The sequence below is a fragment of the Rhinolophus sinicus genome, linkage group LG05 (assembly GCF_036562045.2).
Source record: "Rhinolophus sinicus isolate RSC01 linkage group LG05, ASM3656204v1, whole genome shotgun sequence".
Classification (NCBI taxonomy): Eukaryota; Metazoa; Chordata; class Mammalia; order Chiroptera; family Rhinolophidae; genus Rhinolophus; species Rhinolophus sinicus.
In genome coordinates this window covers 85,019,651-85,036,397 of record NC_133755.1, presented here as the reverse complement: position 1 = coordinate 85,036,397, position 16,747 = coordinate 85,019,651, and the positions used below count along the sequence as shown (strand labels likewise).

General features: G+C 50.0%; 1 protein-coding gene and 1 long non-coding RNA gene across 3 annotated transcripts in view; one reads left to right on the top strand and one right to left on the bottom strand.

Moving 5' to 3' along the window:
* Positions 1-204: 204 nt before the first annotated feature.
* LOC141571865 (uncharacterized) lies at positions 205-3,090 on the top strand. 2 transcript variants are annotated; one of them, XR_012496918.1, is made up of 5 exons: positions 205-536; positions 673-838; positions 980-1,110; positions 1,660-1,740; positions 2,199-3,090. It is a non-coding gene; the product is annotated as an uncharacterized LOC141571865 (long non-coding RNA). The 2 variants fall into 2 exon arrangements; XR_012496917.1 differs by having other exon boundaries at positions 966-1,110.
* Positions 3,091-12,856: 9,766 nt separating this feature from the next.
* Positions 12,857-16,747, bottom strand: part of LRFN2 (leucine rich repeat and fibronectin type III domain containing 2) — a 187,008-nt gene continuing 183,117 nt past the window's right edge. Inside the window, exon 3 of the mRNA XM_019751559.2 lies at positions 12,857-14,777. Coding sequence (XP_019607118.2) covers positions 13,796-14,777 — 982 coding nt within the window. The 3' untranslated portion in view covers positions 12,857-13,795. The remainder of the gene's footprint in view (positions 14,778-16,747) is intronic.

Genomic DNA, 16,747 nt, shown 5'->3' with positions numbered 1-16,747 from the left:
TGATGAACTTCACGTGATGTGAACGCTATGTTAATTTTTTAAAGGAATGTTCAAATATGAAGATGCATTTTGAATTTTCCAGGACAAAGTTTTTCAAAATAAGTGCCCAAGAAATATTAACACATGGGCCTCCTACAACTAGTCTCTGAGACATTCTCTTCTTTTCATTGGTCAGGGGCATTCTCATCTGCTCAGCAACCCTCTCCCATTGGCTGGATCCTTGAGGCCTAGGCTCTGAGTAAGAACCAGGGTCTCCCGGGCTCTGCAGCAGGTGCAAATAGAAGCAAGGGAAAGTGACAAACCCTACTTGAAGGGACTGGGTCCCAAAGAGCTGGCTGAGCCTAGTCCAACATATCTCTCGAGTGAGGTGACCTTTGGTTGGTGGCAAAATTTCGGAAGTTGGCATTAGCGAGATCTGAATCCCTGCCCCTGATTCTTGTGAGGCCTCTTAGGCCAAGGACCTTCTGGATAGCACCATGAAGTAAAATGGAATTGAGGCCTCCCAGAGCACACCTACCCTGTGATTCCACAGCCTGGTAAATATAAAGCGAGGGGCACTCCCAGGACAGCCTTCACTGGGGCCTCTGCTCTCAGAAGCCCGGCTGTGGCTGACCCACATTCGGGAAGGCCTGGGGTTCACAACCCCTCCCAAACCAGGACCACCTTCCCCAGCAGGTGATGCCTCACCCTTCAGAGGTCCAGCAGTTTCCGAGAAGCCCTCGAATTCCACAGACTCAAGGCAGCCTCTTTCCCCTTGGGAAGGACTAGTCTAGCACCATTCTGAAGCTGTGGAACTTTCTGGAAGGCCCAGGGCCCCTCCCCTCTCCACAAAAGCAAGGTGAGCAGAGGGAGGAGTTCAGCCTCTGATTGGAGGAGGAGGCGGAGGGGCGGAAGCAGCCTGATGGGCGTGGCCAACGGCGGGAGGAGGAGCCGTTGGCAGTTAATTTCAGCGGTTTCTTGGTCAGTTTCTCCACTTTAGCTCCGAGCTGAGTTAGTGGACACACCAGCTTATGCGGACCCTCACCAGAAAGATCAGAAATGCTGTAAGGATGCAGGAAAACCCACGTGCCAAGGATGTGGAGAACTGGGGCACCTCCTCTCTCACCCCAGGTTGGTTGCGGAAGTTGTGGCGGGAGTAGTGGCGGGAGTAGTTCCCAGAACCACTGTCCTCCCTCCTCAAGATCGGGTGTTCCGGCCCCTCCAGGAGATGGGCGGCTGGCAGGGCCGCTTGAAGCTCCTCCTGAGCCCCATTCTCCTTGTCTCGGGCCCCACCCATCTCAGCTGCCTTCTCCGCTCTACCTCTAGTGGAATCCCCATCACACCCCACCCCTGGGCCACCTCCACACCCTGGCACCAATTGCCCTCACAGACCAGGACTCTGCTGATCAATGGCCGTTGGAACTGAGTCCCCTCCCCCTTATCCCTGCAGGCTCACTCTTGAGGGGGTGCTGGCAAGGAGCCTGCTCTTGAGATTACCTTCCTTTGCCTTCTGCTACCTGTGGGCTCGACCTTGGGTCTCCCCACCCAGGCAGGGAATGGGCAATTGGCAGACATCACCCCAAAACTGCTTTTGCACCCCGCCCCACTTTTCTGGGGCCTTACCCTTGAATTTCTCCCCTCTTCTCTTCCTTTACCTCTGTATTTTATCTCTCATGGAAGACGAGTCCATCCTCCCATCCCAAAGAGGAAAGTCACCTGAGTGCTGTGAAACAGATGGGACTTGAAAGATTTCAAGGACAAGTACGTGCCTGGCAGAACTGCCCTTTCCAGCCCATTCCTGAGACCACCAGGGTCAGCACTCTTGCTGTCCTCTCCCAGTCCTGACTCTCCCTTGGTGCCTGGAAGTATTTTCCTCTTTGGCTTCTTTCTCCACCCCATTTTTCGTCTTCCTTCCTGTTGTGATTGGCAGAGGGTTGGGTGGATGGAACTCCAGACCTGGGATCAGGAGATCTCATCTTAAGTCCAAGGTTTCCTGTCTAAAACTCTGGGTGATCATGGGAAACACGCTAACCCTTTGTGAGCATGTCCTCTTCTCTGAAAGAGCAATAAAATAATCATGCCTAATTCACCATCTTTGTGAGGATGGGAATGATTGTTTTTTGAAAATAGATGTACTACACATTACTTGTGACTTTCATTTTGTTTGCTCCTGCCTTTGTATATATCGAGTTGCTTCTGATTTCTTTTTGCTTTCACAGCATTGGTCACTGCCCATGATCGTCAGTCCAGTCATAACGAAGAACATGGCGGCCATCTGTTTGTCCACATGGCCATCTTCTGGGAACTAGGAAGCCACACTTTAGGAGTCCCCATCCCAGCGGACCTTCCCCAGGCTTTTTCTTTCTTTGCCTTTGCGAGGCTTAAGCTTTTTGGAAAAGCATCTGCTAATATAATCTGGAACTTTGCTCTCTCTGCACTTCCTTCACCCCTTTTCCCTCTCAAGACATCCAGGACTCTATCCTCAGGGAGGAGATTTGAACTTTAGGCAGCAAGAGAAAAGCCTAGCTCCCACAGGTCATGGTTCCCCCAAAGGTCAAGGTCCACATGATTCCTCAGTAGCAAGAATTCGGCTGTGAGCTGGAGCCTCACTACACTATAGACATTTAGATCAGCCAAGAGGATGAGTTCCTCACCTTCGTTACTCTTCATTTCCCTTTTCATCCCAGAGCTCAGCTCTGACCCCAAGGCTTTTCCATTTACCATCAACATGGAAACTTGGCTCTTCACCTGGGTATAATCCCTCTCTTTTATGCATTATCTTGTTCCTCTGAGTTGTCTTTCCCTGAAGGAATCCTGGAGGACCTGAGAGGCCTGGTCAGTCACCCAGGCCTCAGAGAAGCCCCTCAGCCCTCAGGTTCAGTGGGAAAGTTTAATAAAGGCTCCATGTCCTCTTTGACAGCCAGGACTTGTGTCTTGTGTGTTGATTCAGAAGACTTGGGCCCTTTTTTTTTCCTTCTCTAACTAGGTGATAGTTGTGCTATATGGAAACGGCAATGAAGGGAGGCTGGCAGGGCTGTATATGGGTGCCCCTGGACCTCCCATCACCTCCTCTAAATAATGCTCATTGTTTCAGGTAGAGGGACCTGAAACCAGTTGGTTTACTGGACATCTAGCAGAGTTTTCTCTGTGCATTTACACTAATAGGGCAAGAACTAAAGGAACAAATTTATCCACCAGAATGGCAGGTCATTAGGAAGGATATGGGAGGGAGGAGGTAAGTAGTGATTCATAATGAGGTCCTGGGATTTTATGAGTTTCTATTGTTACAACCTCGTTGTTCTAGTCCTGAAATGCTGGTGAAGGGAGGATTATTAAGGAAGAAATTATTGGTGGGAGGGGGTGGTTGTACTCATTAGTTTGTAAATCAGAGTACTGGTATCCCATCATTGGCCTGTGCCGTGCACCTGGGAAGTGGTGGGCAACTTTCCTGGATCTCACAATTGGCAATGGAAGTCCTAGCAGAATGCGGAGCACCCACTTACTGGGGCCTCAGAAATTGCCAGTACCCCTGTTTCTCATTCCTGATTCCCCAGTGTGCCATGGCGCCCAGAGCTGATTTATCAAGACAACAGACATCCCTAAGACTCTGCAGCTGGGGCCCTGGCTCTCTGTTTTACTACCCAATGGTGACCACAGAATATTCTGGGAGTTGTGTTCTGAAATGGCTCCGGGTCTTTTAGGAACAGGAATGGTGGCATCTGTTCAAACCTGGGGCCACAGTCATCAAGCACTGCGCTCATTGGAGCACCAGGCATCAGTTGTTCATGTGTTCTCTTCCTTGGAGGACGTACGAATTAAAAGCATGGAATTATTTGTAATAATGCCATCTGGCAGGGATATTGATGAGCAGGGGAAGGCTTATTTGGAGACCTCTGATTTTTCCAGCCGTGAGACTCTGGGCCTAATACATATATAATTATCATTAATGTCCTGTAATTTTACAACAGTGTTATCATTGAGCCACTTCATTAATCATCATGAATTGGGGTCTTCTCAAATCCTGTGGGTTGCTTGTATAGCTATACAGAGCTCTGAAATTTGCAAACACAATAATCCTTTGAGGTAGATACCATGGCCATTTCACAGATACTGAAACCAGGAAAAAGACTCAACTTTCTTGAAAGGGGGGGTACGCAGTACACTTGTCTTGTTAGGTGTGCTATCTTATTTCTCCCCTCTCTCCAATCCCCATACTTGAGCAGACAAAAAAAAAAAAAAAAAAGCAGAGACCGGGGAATTATGTAATGCCCAGTTCATCAGGAGAAAGTGTAAAGACCTAAGGAATAGCCTTTTTCTTAGCATGAGGCACTGGGACAGACTGGGACAGAGAAGTCACTATTTGCTTAATGCATTTCCTCATGTCTTCTACCTTTAACATTACATTCACTCTTTTAACCCTCATTGCTCACATGTTAGGATTCCTTCTAGAAAATTCACTGACATTCTAGTATCCTTTGCTGTTCGTTAGAAAACTTTGGGGCAACTCCAGTTATTGAATGATTACCCAGCTCTTCCGCTAACGAGTTTCATGACCTTCTGCAAATATTTAACCTTTCTGTGTCCCAGCTTTTTTGGTGGTAGAATGGACACGCTAACCCCTAGTCACAGAGATGGGTAAGGATTGTTAGGAATAACACATGAAGTATATGAAATGCTTACCACATTCTTTAGTACATAACATGAGCTCCCTCTTCCCTGCTTGGCCGTCCTTTGTGTTCTGTGAAGAGCTTTCCTATTCACAACCAAAAGGGGAGAGTCCTGAGTCCTCCTTTCCCTAGCTGATTCAAGACCACCCCAGATTCCATAAACTTTTCTGAAAGAATTCCAAAATGACTGGATGTAGCAGATTAATCCACCTGGCAATAATCTGGAATGCCTGGGGTTCATCACCCTCAATCATTCTCTACTCATTTAGTCTCCATCTATTCCCTTCTGGACACCTGGAAGAGACAAATGGATTTGATGGGTGGGGTTACGCCCCAAGCCTCCAGTACTCAGGGAGAAGCCAGCCCTTTCTTCCTTTACTAGACCTTGAAATGCAGATGTAGACACAGCCAAGATTTCCCACTGTGCCTCTCTTCCTACACATAGTCAGGAGTCTGCCTTCCCACAAGAAGGAACGAGAGCCTAAAAGCATACAGGAAAAAGACTCGAATCCTGAAAAGGACCTCAACTCCTGGGTGGGCCCTGCTTGCTTCCTGGCTTTACTAGGTAGAGGTCCTGCAAGGATATTTCAGGTAGAGCCTTCCTTGAGGACTCTGCTCCTTTCCCCTCTTCTAGATGTGGGTGGTGAGCAAGCTGAACCCACACCCTCGCCCTGTACAGTTATGTCCTCCCAACCTCTCTTCTGAATCTGCCCCTCACCCTTCCCTGGACCCCTCTCATTCTCCTCCTTTTTTGCTTACCCCACAGTGGATAATGGTCTCTGACCCTTGTCCCAGCTTGCCTGGCACTGGAGGGCTGACAAACCTCAGGTTCATGGAGAAGCCCTGGTAGCACGCTCTTCTCAGTCCCATCCCTCAATTCCCCAGGATGTTGTATCCTTTATCCACTGCTCCTAGGCCTAACTTTCTTCCTGCTTGTGTGGATGTTTTCTTTCCTACCTCTGCTGCCGTCTCAGCCTCAGCTCTTGCCTTACTTCCTGCTATGGCAGCCAGCCCTCACTGCAATGGCTGAGTATTAGGGGTGTGGTGTGAACGGAACTCCGTCCAGTTCTGTGATCAGAAGATTTAAAATTTGAGACCTACTTCTGTTCCATAAGCTCTGTAAGAACTTGGAAAAAAGCAAATAAACAAATCTTCAGTTTGGAAAATCTGTGAATTGGGAAAGCAGTAATGTGTAAATTGGAGTTTTTGAGTAAGGAACGAAGGAATGATAAATCCATGCCAAAGAATGTATTTGGAATAGTGAGATGTTGTGGAGTCTCTCTAATTCTGCTGCTGACTTTGCTTATCTAAATGTCTCCAGTTATGCTTCTAACACACCATTCTGCAGACAGGGCTGGGCATAGGGAAGGAATCTCCGTTGACTACCCCTGGAATTAGATATTCTTGCCTGAGCTCCCTCCATCTTGTTTTCTACCCCAAACTAAAGATGGAGGGGCTCAGGTGAGAGGATCTTGTTTTCTTATGCCTGGCACAGACCCCCATTTTCCATAAACTTCAGGGAGGATGGAAGGCTCTAGGGCTCAAAAAACAAAACAAAACAAAACAAAACAAAACAAACACAAATCCCAGCCTCTGCTTCCCAAACAGCTCAAGGCTGAACTAACCGAAGTCAGTTTGCAGGATTCCTCAGAAGGTAGAATCTCATCAGAATTCTTAAAAATGTGAAGATCAAGAAATAATTGGACCCCTTTACTTGACTGCAGTTGAGGTCCTCCCCACCTCCTCCCAGACCCAGGGGTGACCCACAGATGGATCCATTTACCTTCAGCATGGAAGCCAACCTCTTCATGTGCATGGGTCCCCTATTCCCAGTAACATGCCCTGCCATATCCCAGCTTTCCCTGACGCAACTGGGCAGTGTCAGCTCTACCCCAGGGGCCTGCCCAGCCATGTACACCCCAACAAACCCCCTCTGAACTCCAGCTGGGGTGAAACACTCCTCTAATATTCCGTCTTCATTCAAGTTGGGACTAACATGATGATGCAGTAGTAAAGACCAAACTGGAAGCCAATTTCAATCTCCCACCTCACGCAGGTGGACGACGTTTGTGCTAGAGGGCACCTGGGTAGTAAGGAGAGGTAGAGAGGGCTGGTCAGTAGGCTTCCCTGGGTCATCCTATCACACCTTGGGAAGTGCTCACCTCATAACTCAAGTGGGGGCCCTCTGGGGCACTCTAAATGATTTACCTGACACCTGGCAGTGTTTTCCCATGAACATTTATATTCTAGGAGGGAAAATGCCTGTTAACCCAAAGGAACTAAGGAAAACCAGTCAGAGATTTTTGGTGATAGCATATATGTCATTCCAGAGCTCTGTTTGTTAGATTTTGGCTATTGTGCCAGACCTGGAATACAGGTGAAGGATGAGTAGGGATTGGAGAACCAATGACTGGGAGAGCCAAAGGAATTGTGAGGCTTGGAATTTTCCAGGTCCTTCTAGCTGCTACTGGGAGTGTGGCTCTCAGAACATCAAAGAACATCATGGGCTTGAGAGGCTACCATGTGCTTTCTGTCCCTTTCCTGTCTCCTTTCTTCTCTCTGTGTCATGGAGACCACAGTTGATCTCCCAGGAATAGCAACCTCTCCCCACCACCCTGAGATTTTTCCCAGCTGGGGCCCTGGCTCTGTACTTAGTTTCCTACCACTGTTTTGGTCACAGCAGTTTTTGGGAGTTGCTTTCTGTCTGGGCTCTGGATTACTTGTGAAGGCAGGAATGATGGCTCTTCCAGGGCCCAGCAGGAATATGGATCCATAACCATCAGGCCTCTGTCTGGTTGGAGTATAGAGAGTCACTCCCTGCCTGGAGTGAGTTCTGAAATCCATCCTGCACAATCCTGCTTGCAATAAGATGAATAACAGTTTTCATGGAGATTGAACAGGGGATTCTAATACCCATTGAGGGAGGCTGGAGTGGATGAGCTCTCATAGCATTGCCAGTCCTGAGATTCTCTGAACCTAAAATACCTAATATTATCACAAATACACTATAATTTATAATGTTTTCAATTCAACAGTTATTAATAATGGCTGTTACCGCTCAGCATTTTCCAATTCAATGTGTGATCTATAGAACTACATTGTACTCCTCAGGTGTACTTACCGAAGTCGGTACTTACCATCAATACTTTACCGGAAAGGAAACTGAGGCAAGAAACAGGTTCTGAATCCAGCTCCTCCAGCTGAAAAACCTTCATCCACACGAGCAACTGCACTTGCCTTGGGTGACGCAGGAAGCCCAGTTCTCTGCGACTGCCCCTTTTCCAGGCCTGCTTTGTTCTCTCCATCCCACCTCCCACCCTTCCTCAAAAGCTCCTGAGACAGCTGGAGTTGCCTCCCCCCACCCTTGCTTGTCCTCGTACAAGATTTCAGTCCGCATCGGGGCCCCAGTTTGACCCAAAGCCAGTCACTTCCCCATGCCTTTGTAACTTCAAATTTAATAACTTCTTCCAGCCAGAAGTGCCACCTTGGGGTAGTGGCCCTGGCCCATCCACCATACATCTCCTACTAGGCTCCCGGGAGCTCTACATTACCTTGAAATGAGTGAAAACAGACCCATCTTTGTAAAACCTGAGATTTAGAAACCAGTTTATGCTCCTGCCCTCCAGGGAAGCTTGGAAAGCCCTCACGGGCATGCACAGTGTTCTTTGCTTTTAGTTTGATTTCTCTCAAAACCAGGTACAGGGCGGGGACACAGCTGGTCAGCAAACGCATGTTGAACACACCCGGCACTGATGCCTCCACCTCTCTCACTTTCTCCGCTGGGTTTAGTCTTCTCAAATTCAAGTTCACATGCCAGGGTTCAGGCTTCTGACAGGAAACCCAAAAAACTCGGCATTTCTAACCGCCTCTGCAGCTCTGGAGGTAACTTCAGTGCAAATCCATCTATTAAATATTTACTCGTTTCTGCCACTCAGTAGCTGTGTGACATGGGGCAACTTACATAACCACTCTCTACTCTCGTTTCTCCAATGACAATGGTAATAATACCTGCTGTACTCTGTTGTTTTGATGATACATTGAGATAACTTCTATCAAGCTCTTAGAATAGTGCATGGTGCATAGGAGACTCTGAATATAAGTCAGCTGTTATTTTCCATTTAATTTTGCAGTTCAAAATCCACCTGAAAAATGCCAATCCTGTGTCAGCCTAACGAAGGGAGAAGAACTTTCCCATAATTAGTCTGGGTAGGAAAGGCAACCAGCCCACCCTTGGTAAATAGACAGAATTGCATCCTCGAGAGATCCCCAAAGGAATGGGTGGAGAAAGCGTGGCAGAACCTAGGAGGGAAACATTCAAGAGTATTGGGCGTAACTGAGAACTTCAGTCACTTCTTTGTCATATTCCTTCTAAATGGTGAGCAAGGTACCAGGACATGCCAAGTTGGTGAAGCAGGGGACAGGTGTGGGGCTCTGAGGTTTTTCTTCATGAGGAAGTGGGAATAATATCCGGAAGTTGAGCTAACAGAGGTAGCCACAGCTTGGGGAACAAGGGACATCTTGGATATAGCATAAGGGATGCAAGGGAAAGAAAACACACCCTTGAGAAGTATATAGATGTTAGAGACGCTGCCGGGTGTGCCAGGAGCACCAACGGACACATGTTACAGAGGAGGTGGCAAAAGAGCGGGGGCGTGCTCATTACCACCTAACCAGATGGGCAGCTGGACGGAGGGGCCTGGGGCTGTGGGAGGCTGGTCAGTGGGCTGACTGGCTGTGTACCAGGCGGGTTTGGGGATCCCATGGAGATGGGTGAAATTCCAGCATCACCCCCTCATCAGTAGGGGACCAAGCAGGTAACTGCAGGATGCACTGATATCCCACAAAGGGACTAGATAACAAGATCTCTCTTGCTGCAGCCCCAGAGAAACTCCAGCACAAGATGGTGGAGAATAATATTGGCTCTCGTTCAGCAGGAGCCATTCAGCTATTGGCTAAAGAGACCAGAAGCTCAGTTATCTCAACAAGAACAGGAAAATAACAAGACAAGGGCCTGCACTCTGGGCCCATTTCCAGAGTCGGTGAGCAGAAGAAAGATGCCAAACATTGTCCAAAATGAGGACATGGGACAAGATCACTGCACCTGCCAGAAGATGCTAAATGGCTGTGATGGAGATGACGGGGCAGCTTGAGAGGTCAAGGCCAGCTCCCCTCTGTGGTCTGTTGGGAAGCTTATCAATGTCCCTCTGCGAGAGCCAGTCCATGAGTCATGTTGTGAGTGGGGAACCTTAAGTAAGATCATGGAAGCTGAGCAACTAAGATCTTCGGTGTAAAGACTAAAAGCACAAATAGATATTTTTAAACTGTGAAGGGGGCAATGTCCTTTTTAGATGTTGGAAGACCAATCTGAATGGGTTGGAATCCATTACAATGCAAAGGTAGAAACCTCAGGTATTTACGTGGGAGAAGTCTTTTCACAACAAACTTTTCCTACTGCCAACAGTACCCCATAGAATGGCTGGATTTGGGAATCTCAGTGTGGAATTTTAAACTGTGTTCTGGTTCTGAATGCTGCCTGCCAACAGTCTTTTCTTTTGAATAAGTGAGTCTATTTTACCAGCAGCAGTTTGCAGAGACCCCAGTGGCTGCAAGAACAGAGGAAGCCCCACCCAGCTTGCTGAAGCCCTGAGACCTTCATTGCAGACACACTGGGAACAGAATATAGGAGATTCAGAAGTGCTCAGGCTGTACTTATGAAAAATCAATACCCACAGACTGTGGGGAACAATTTACTACTCATTTTGGAAGGTGGCTGGTCTGAACTGAGATGTGCTGTGAGTGTAAAACACACCAGATTTCCAAAACTTTGTCCAAAAAAGAAAAAAAGTTAAATGTCTTATTAATAATTTTATAGTGACTACATATTGAAATGGTAATATTTTGGTTATATTCTGTTAAATAAAATATATCATCAAAACTAATTTCACCTGCTTCTTTAAACTTGATTTAATGCGGCTATTGGAAAAATTAAAATGACACCGTGGCTCACACTTGATTCCAATAGGAAGTCCTATTGGACAGCGCCGATCGAGGCATTAGATGAATATGGGGTTGGGAAGCTGTGTTTCAGAAGCTCACTTGTTTCTATGCGTTGGGTTTGTGCTTTAGTTGTTGTCCTCGTTCCCCAGTAAAAGGTTTTGAAAAAGTGCCATCCAGGGCTCCACCAAAATGGGTGGAAGGTACTGTACACCCCTAGTGGCTAAGTGTGGTGGTGGCCACAGTCCAGGAAAGAGGAGGCAAGGGCGGTATATGAGAGAAACCAGTCATCAGGGGGACAGTTGGGGTAGCTGGAGTTTTTCCTGGAGTTTCACTCCAGATCTCTCTACTGCTCCTTACTCCAGGAGGATGGCCTCATCCTCTTATTTCAGAAGGCTTCCATCTTATACATGAACTTGGCAGGAAGCAGGCTCCCACCAGGCAGTAACAAACACAGGTATAAAGGAAAATGCCACTTTAAAGCTACCTTTAGAAGACCGCAGAGATTCCAGAGAAATGAACAGCAGACATTCACAGACACGAGAATGTTCTTTTTTTTTTTCTCTCTCCCAAGAAGTGTGGTTGGTTGTTGTTTTTAAAACTGTACATTTTACTGTACACTTTTTTTTTTTAGCAAAGAAGATTGGCGTTTATATTCTGACCACAGGGATGTTGCTTTCCAAAACTCCAAGTCAGAAACATGACAAACACAAGCGCAAGTACATACGAGTATCATGTCACGACAGAGCTCAGAGCTCCTGATGAGAATAGATAGTTGGTCCCTCCCCTTCAGATGGCCGCCGCTTTCCCTCTGGGTGTCTGAAACCAAAGGCAAAAGCAAAGGTGGCATTTGGGGTCACTTCCTCAATGGCTACATTTAGAAAGGCTGAGTGAGAAAGGAACAGAGAGAAAAAGGAGAGGAGAGAAAGAGGGGGTGGGGAAAGAGGGAGGGCATGAGAGATTTTCTTCCAAGTGAGTTTGTTCTGTTGGTGCCACCGTGACTGGAGAAGGCATCTGCTATGGCACTGGGATTGGCCAGGAAAATTTGTGGTCTCAGGAAGAAAAGGGCCTGGTCTGTTAATGACCTTGTCAGGACCAGAAAGGGACTGGGGAAGACAGAGAGTCACAGGAAGAAAAAGAATGAGGACAGGAGGTAGAAGGAAGGTGAGGGGGGAGAAAAAGAAAGGAGGGGGTGGGAAGAAGGACGAAGGCATGGGATTTGGCGACTCCTGGGCTGGAGCCAGAAGGCAGTCCTGCATAGACAGTTTCCCACCCTCCCCTTATGCATTCTGGGAGGGGTTGAGGCCACCAGCTCAGCTCCAGGTCTCAGCCCATCAGAACTTTTCAGTCCAAGACAGACTCACCTGTATGCTGTGTGGTTGGCAAGTGAAAAAAAGGAGGGAAGAGGACAAAAGAGAGAAGCTAGAAATCTATGGCAGAGGCTTGGGAGGGGAAAGAATGAGCTGGAGAGACTGCGGGAGAGGTAGTGTGTTGACAATGACCGACCTGGAACAGACAGACATCCAGAGAGACAGAGTTGCAGAGGAAAGTCCTTTCAGATGCTTCTAAAGCAGTTTCTCCCTGGCCACATCTCTGCTGTCCCCTTTTGACATTCCCTGGGAGTGTGGGGGTTAATCCATAGACGGAAGTGAGCCCATGTGCTCCTCCCATCGCCATCCTGTCATTTCCATGGATGGATCCTCCCCTTGGATGGCATCCATGGAAGGCATCCCCCATATCCCACCTTGAGCCAGCTTCTTCAGGAACAAACAAGGGACAGACTTTGGGCACAGAAATGCCCTTGTCAGAGTGAAGACAGGGTAACAGACCTCAACGGCCACCCCCAGGAAGTTAGCAGCTTTGGCCCTTGCCCTGACTTGGTCACTAACTCACGGTGTGACCTTGGGCAAGTCCCTCATACTCTGGGGTGGGGGAGGGGAGAGAGGGTGAAGGGTGAGATGATCACAAACTTTAAAACTCTGAGACTGAAAAGATTCAGCTTTCCCCTCCAAGCCCTCTAGAATGCTCCCTCGATGTCCAGTAGGGAGGATAGGGACCGCTCTACCAGCCTGTTGCTACTGGTGCCGCTGAGCTAGAAACCGTCACATTTAGAATCATGAGAATTCATTAGTCCTTAGAACTGGAATGGGATTGGAGACCTGGTGCAATCCCAGTATTTTGGGAATTAGGAAACTGAGGTCCAAGAGAGAAAAGCGTCTCGCCCAAATGTGTTCAGCTGGTTTATTCGGTGGTGGCGCTAGAAACCAAGCTCGGGGCTTTGGATGCTAAGTCTCGTGCTCCTTCTGCCACCCTGCTCTGCTTTCCTTACGAGATGTCCCCTGGTCTACCACACGCTCTTGGGGACTTTTTATCCCAGCTTCCCCCAAAGAGGCAAAAACCCCAAAGCAACTCCAAGAATTAACATCCCTCTGTCCTGATGCCTCAGAAAGCCCTTCTCCCTCTCCCACACGTAAGGAGTCCTGAAAGTTACTCTTCTGGTTTCAGCTGCTATGATAGGTGTGGGGAGTCATGTTTGAGAAGCAAAGGGAGCTGGGTCAGGTATGAGGTGGGAGTGTCACTCAACCCTCCCAAGTGTGGGGATTGTTGGTAATAATGAGAGGTCAGGACAGGGGACACCACGGTCTTCCCCCAAACAAGTGAGGAACCACCCCCTTGTCTTGTCAATTGGCAATAATCACCCACTGCCAGGACTGCTGGGAATCTGCTGTCATATGTAGCGCAAACTCTCTATTATCTGTGTGAATGAAGAGGAGGAGTCTGGGAAGTGGAAGAAATAAATTAAGAAATAAAAACAACACTGGAACCATAAGCAATCCAAAGCTGCTTGCTTATACGCTGCATTTGTGATTAGAAAGGCGGTCGTCCTGCCTTTCCAAACACTCAGGGCTCAGTCCGACACTTAGCTATCGATTGAGTCCGCTTTCCCTGAGCACACCCTGGCTGGGTGGTGGGGCCAGGCCTGGGAAGGTGGTGTGGGTGGGTGGGTGGGGGGGAGGAGGCCATTGACAGGGAGACAGAACTGTCCCTGGATGTAAACATCACCATGGAAACCCCACAAAGACTTGCCAGTAGAGACTCTTTCCCCTTTGTGCACCCTGCAAGGGTAGGAGGGAGGAGGACACCCACCCCCAAACCTACACTGTGCTCTCCATCACCCACTCGGAGCTGCCAAAAGTCCCCCGGGCCCCCATGAGGTCACTCTCCTCAAAGGGCAAGAGCATGCCATTGACAGAAAGGCTACGCTTTGTCCAGATGTTCGAGACCCTCCGAGGGGGGCTGTAGCCGCCTGGGGCGACCCCGCTAGCTGCCGTAGCTGCAGCGGCAAAGTCCCCCATGTCGAAGGAATGGCTGCGTTTGGCCTTGCCTTCCAGGGGCAAAGGGAGCAAGCTCCTGGCCCGGGCTGCAGGCGGTCCCAGCAATGGCTCTCGGTCTGAGTGGTGGTCCCTGGCCGGTGTCCCAGACCCTCTCCCGCCTGGAGTCCTGGAGTCCAGCAGCTCCTCCTTTCTTTGACTCTTGAGGTCCAGGGAGGCAAAAGCCCCCATCAGGCGGTCAATGTTGGGCTTGGGGCGCGGGGCAGGGGGCGGGAGCCTCCAGGGGCCCCCACGTCCCAGTGCTGAGGCCTCCCCACTGCCCAGGGAGCTGGAGGAAGAGGAGTCACTGCCTCGGGCCAGGCTGGCACTGAACTCAACCAGCTCATTGCGCACCACGACCTTGGGTGGCCCCGGCGCAGGGGCCCCACTGGGCCCACTGCCCAAAGTAGGCAGCGGGGCCCCGTTGGTCTGCGAGTGCACGTCGCTGACTGTGGCGGCGGCCATCTTGCCGGGGGCCTCGTGGTTGCAGACCTTGTAACGCACCAGGAGGATCACGATGAAGACCAGCAGCGTGGCCACAATGATGCCGCCGATGACGAGGATCATGGTGCCACCCAGGATCTGGCTGTGCATCGACCGGCAGTGCGGGGAGTCAGCCTTGGTGAAGAACTGGGCGCAGCCCACGATGTTGGTGGCTGTGAGCGTCGTGGCGGTGTCGTCCCACATGGCCAGCACGCACAGGTCGTAGCCCGTCCCCGACACCAGGTTGTTGACCACAAAGGCCTTGTTGGAAGCAGGGATCATCCTGGGGTGGGTCGGGTAGACACAGGGGGGCGGGGACCGCAGGGTGATGGGGAGAGAGGCAGACACAGAGAGTGACAGGCACAGGAGCGTCGGAGAGGGAGGGGGAGAGACAGACCGACCGACACAGGGACACAGAGAAAGTGAGGCAGAGCAGGAGAGACAGGGAAGGGGAGAGATGGAGGCACAGAGAGGAGGGGGAGGAGCGAGAGGAGGAGAAAGGACAGGCAGGTGACAGGAACATGGCACCAATCAGAGAGATGTGAGGAGAGGGACCCAGGTGAGAACAGAGAAAGACAGGTTGGAGTGAAAAGGGAAGTGAGGAAGATTCACAGGTGGAAGTGTCAGAGAGAGATGTACACAGAGAAAGAGACATTGGTGATCGAGTGTGGGAAAACCACCCAGAAGAGGTGGAAATAAAGACACGATGAGTATGGCGATGAAGAGAATGAGAAAGGGGAGAGTTGAAAGTAGAGATAGTGGAAAGTAGTTTAGAGATGGAGGTACAGAGAAGAAAGGAGAGAGACTCAGCAGAGATGAGAGAGGAAACATAAGGAGGGGCAGAGGGAGAAACAAGGAGAGGCAGAGAGGTTAAAGGTCAAAGAAGCAGAAGTTAAACCAGGGCCTTCCCCATCCCCACGCCTGCCGTGTCTGCTGCAACTGTTCCCTCGTCTCTGGAAGTGGGGGGTGAGAGGCAGGTCAGCCCTGGTCCCGTTCCGGCCCACCCCAATGCTTGGTGCCCCAGTTGTCCTGTCCTTGGAGACTCATCAACATGGATGGAGCCTCCTCTCTGGGCTGGCGCTGTCCTGAGTCACAGACAAGGTCCTGCCCTTAGAAGCTAATGCTGTCGTCATCTCGAGATGGCTTTCTCACGCTTAGGAGACAGAATGTTTACTGGGCAAACTGGGGGCAGGGGGTACAATGTTAAAGACTAGAGAGCGATCCTGCTTCCCAGAGGAAAGGACAATTCCTGTCATAGCCATTGCAGGCCAGGTGCATCCATAGCAGGCCAGGCCTTGGAAAGACTTTCTCTGGTTGGGGAGGCCTTGCCAGGTCCCTCCACCTTGCGGGAGGGTCTGATGAGGCAGCAGTCTCCCCATACTGGGGCTGGTCCACTATAGCTTAGGCGTCTCGTGCCTGGACTTTCAGGGAGCCTGGACCCCAACCCTGATCTGTGAGGCCTTTGTCCAGGTATCAGGCCTTGTGCTGTGTCACCCCATAAACAGTTCTGCAGAAATATTCACCTCAGCCTGAAGGTGCCACATCCCTCTCTGCAGCCTTCCCCATAGCTCCCTACTCCCAAAGAGCCGTCTGTTCTCCTACCCACTACTACTCAAGGGCTCCATCAGCACTCGTCAACCCCTCAAACCCAGAGCCGGGCTGCTTAATTGAGATCTCAAATATGAAATACCAGAGGCTAAGAACTTCCAGCTGGGAGGTCCACGTGGAGTTGTGGAGTTGACAGGGAGGTATTGACATCCCGTCAGCGAACAGCCTGGCAGTTGCTACCTCCCTCCTCACCATCTCAGTGCTCTGCTGCTGGGGAAGCCACAGTGGAGGGAACTTCATCCCCTGCCTCAGCCCAACCCCAAAACTACAGTGCTTGGGGCGCAAGAAGCAGGTAGAGCGGGCGGGGAAGAGCTGGATCCAGTAAGGGCCTGCAGGTCAGCACCTGGGCATCATGGCGATCCTGTGAGAGCAGGGATTACTGCTGTCATGTCACAGAAGTGGCATGGCCAAGACACAGAGAGGCCAAGTGATTTGTCTAAGGTCACACAGCTGGAACTGCTAGGATGGGGCAGTTGGGACTTGAACACTAGCTTCTAGGTCCATAGTCTGGGCTTGTTCCTTGCCACATGACAAACATGGGGGTATTTTTCCTCACCTCAGTGAAAATCCCTGTGTCCTGTCAGCCCTCTCCTTCCCTGGAAGGACCCTCAGAGCCCCCGTGGCTCACACTCCTCTACCAGCAGG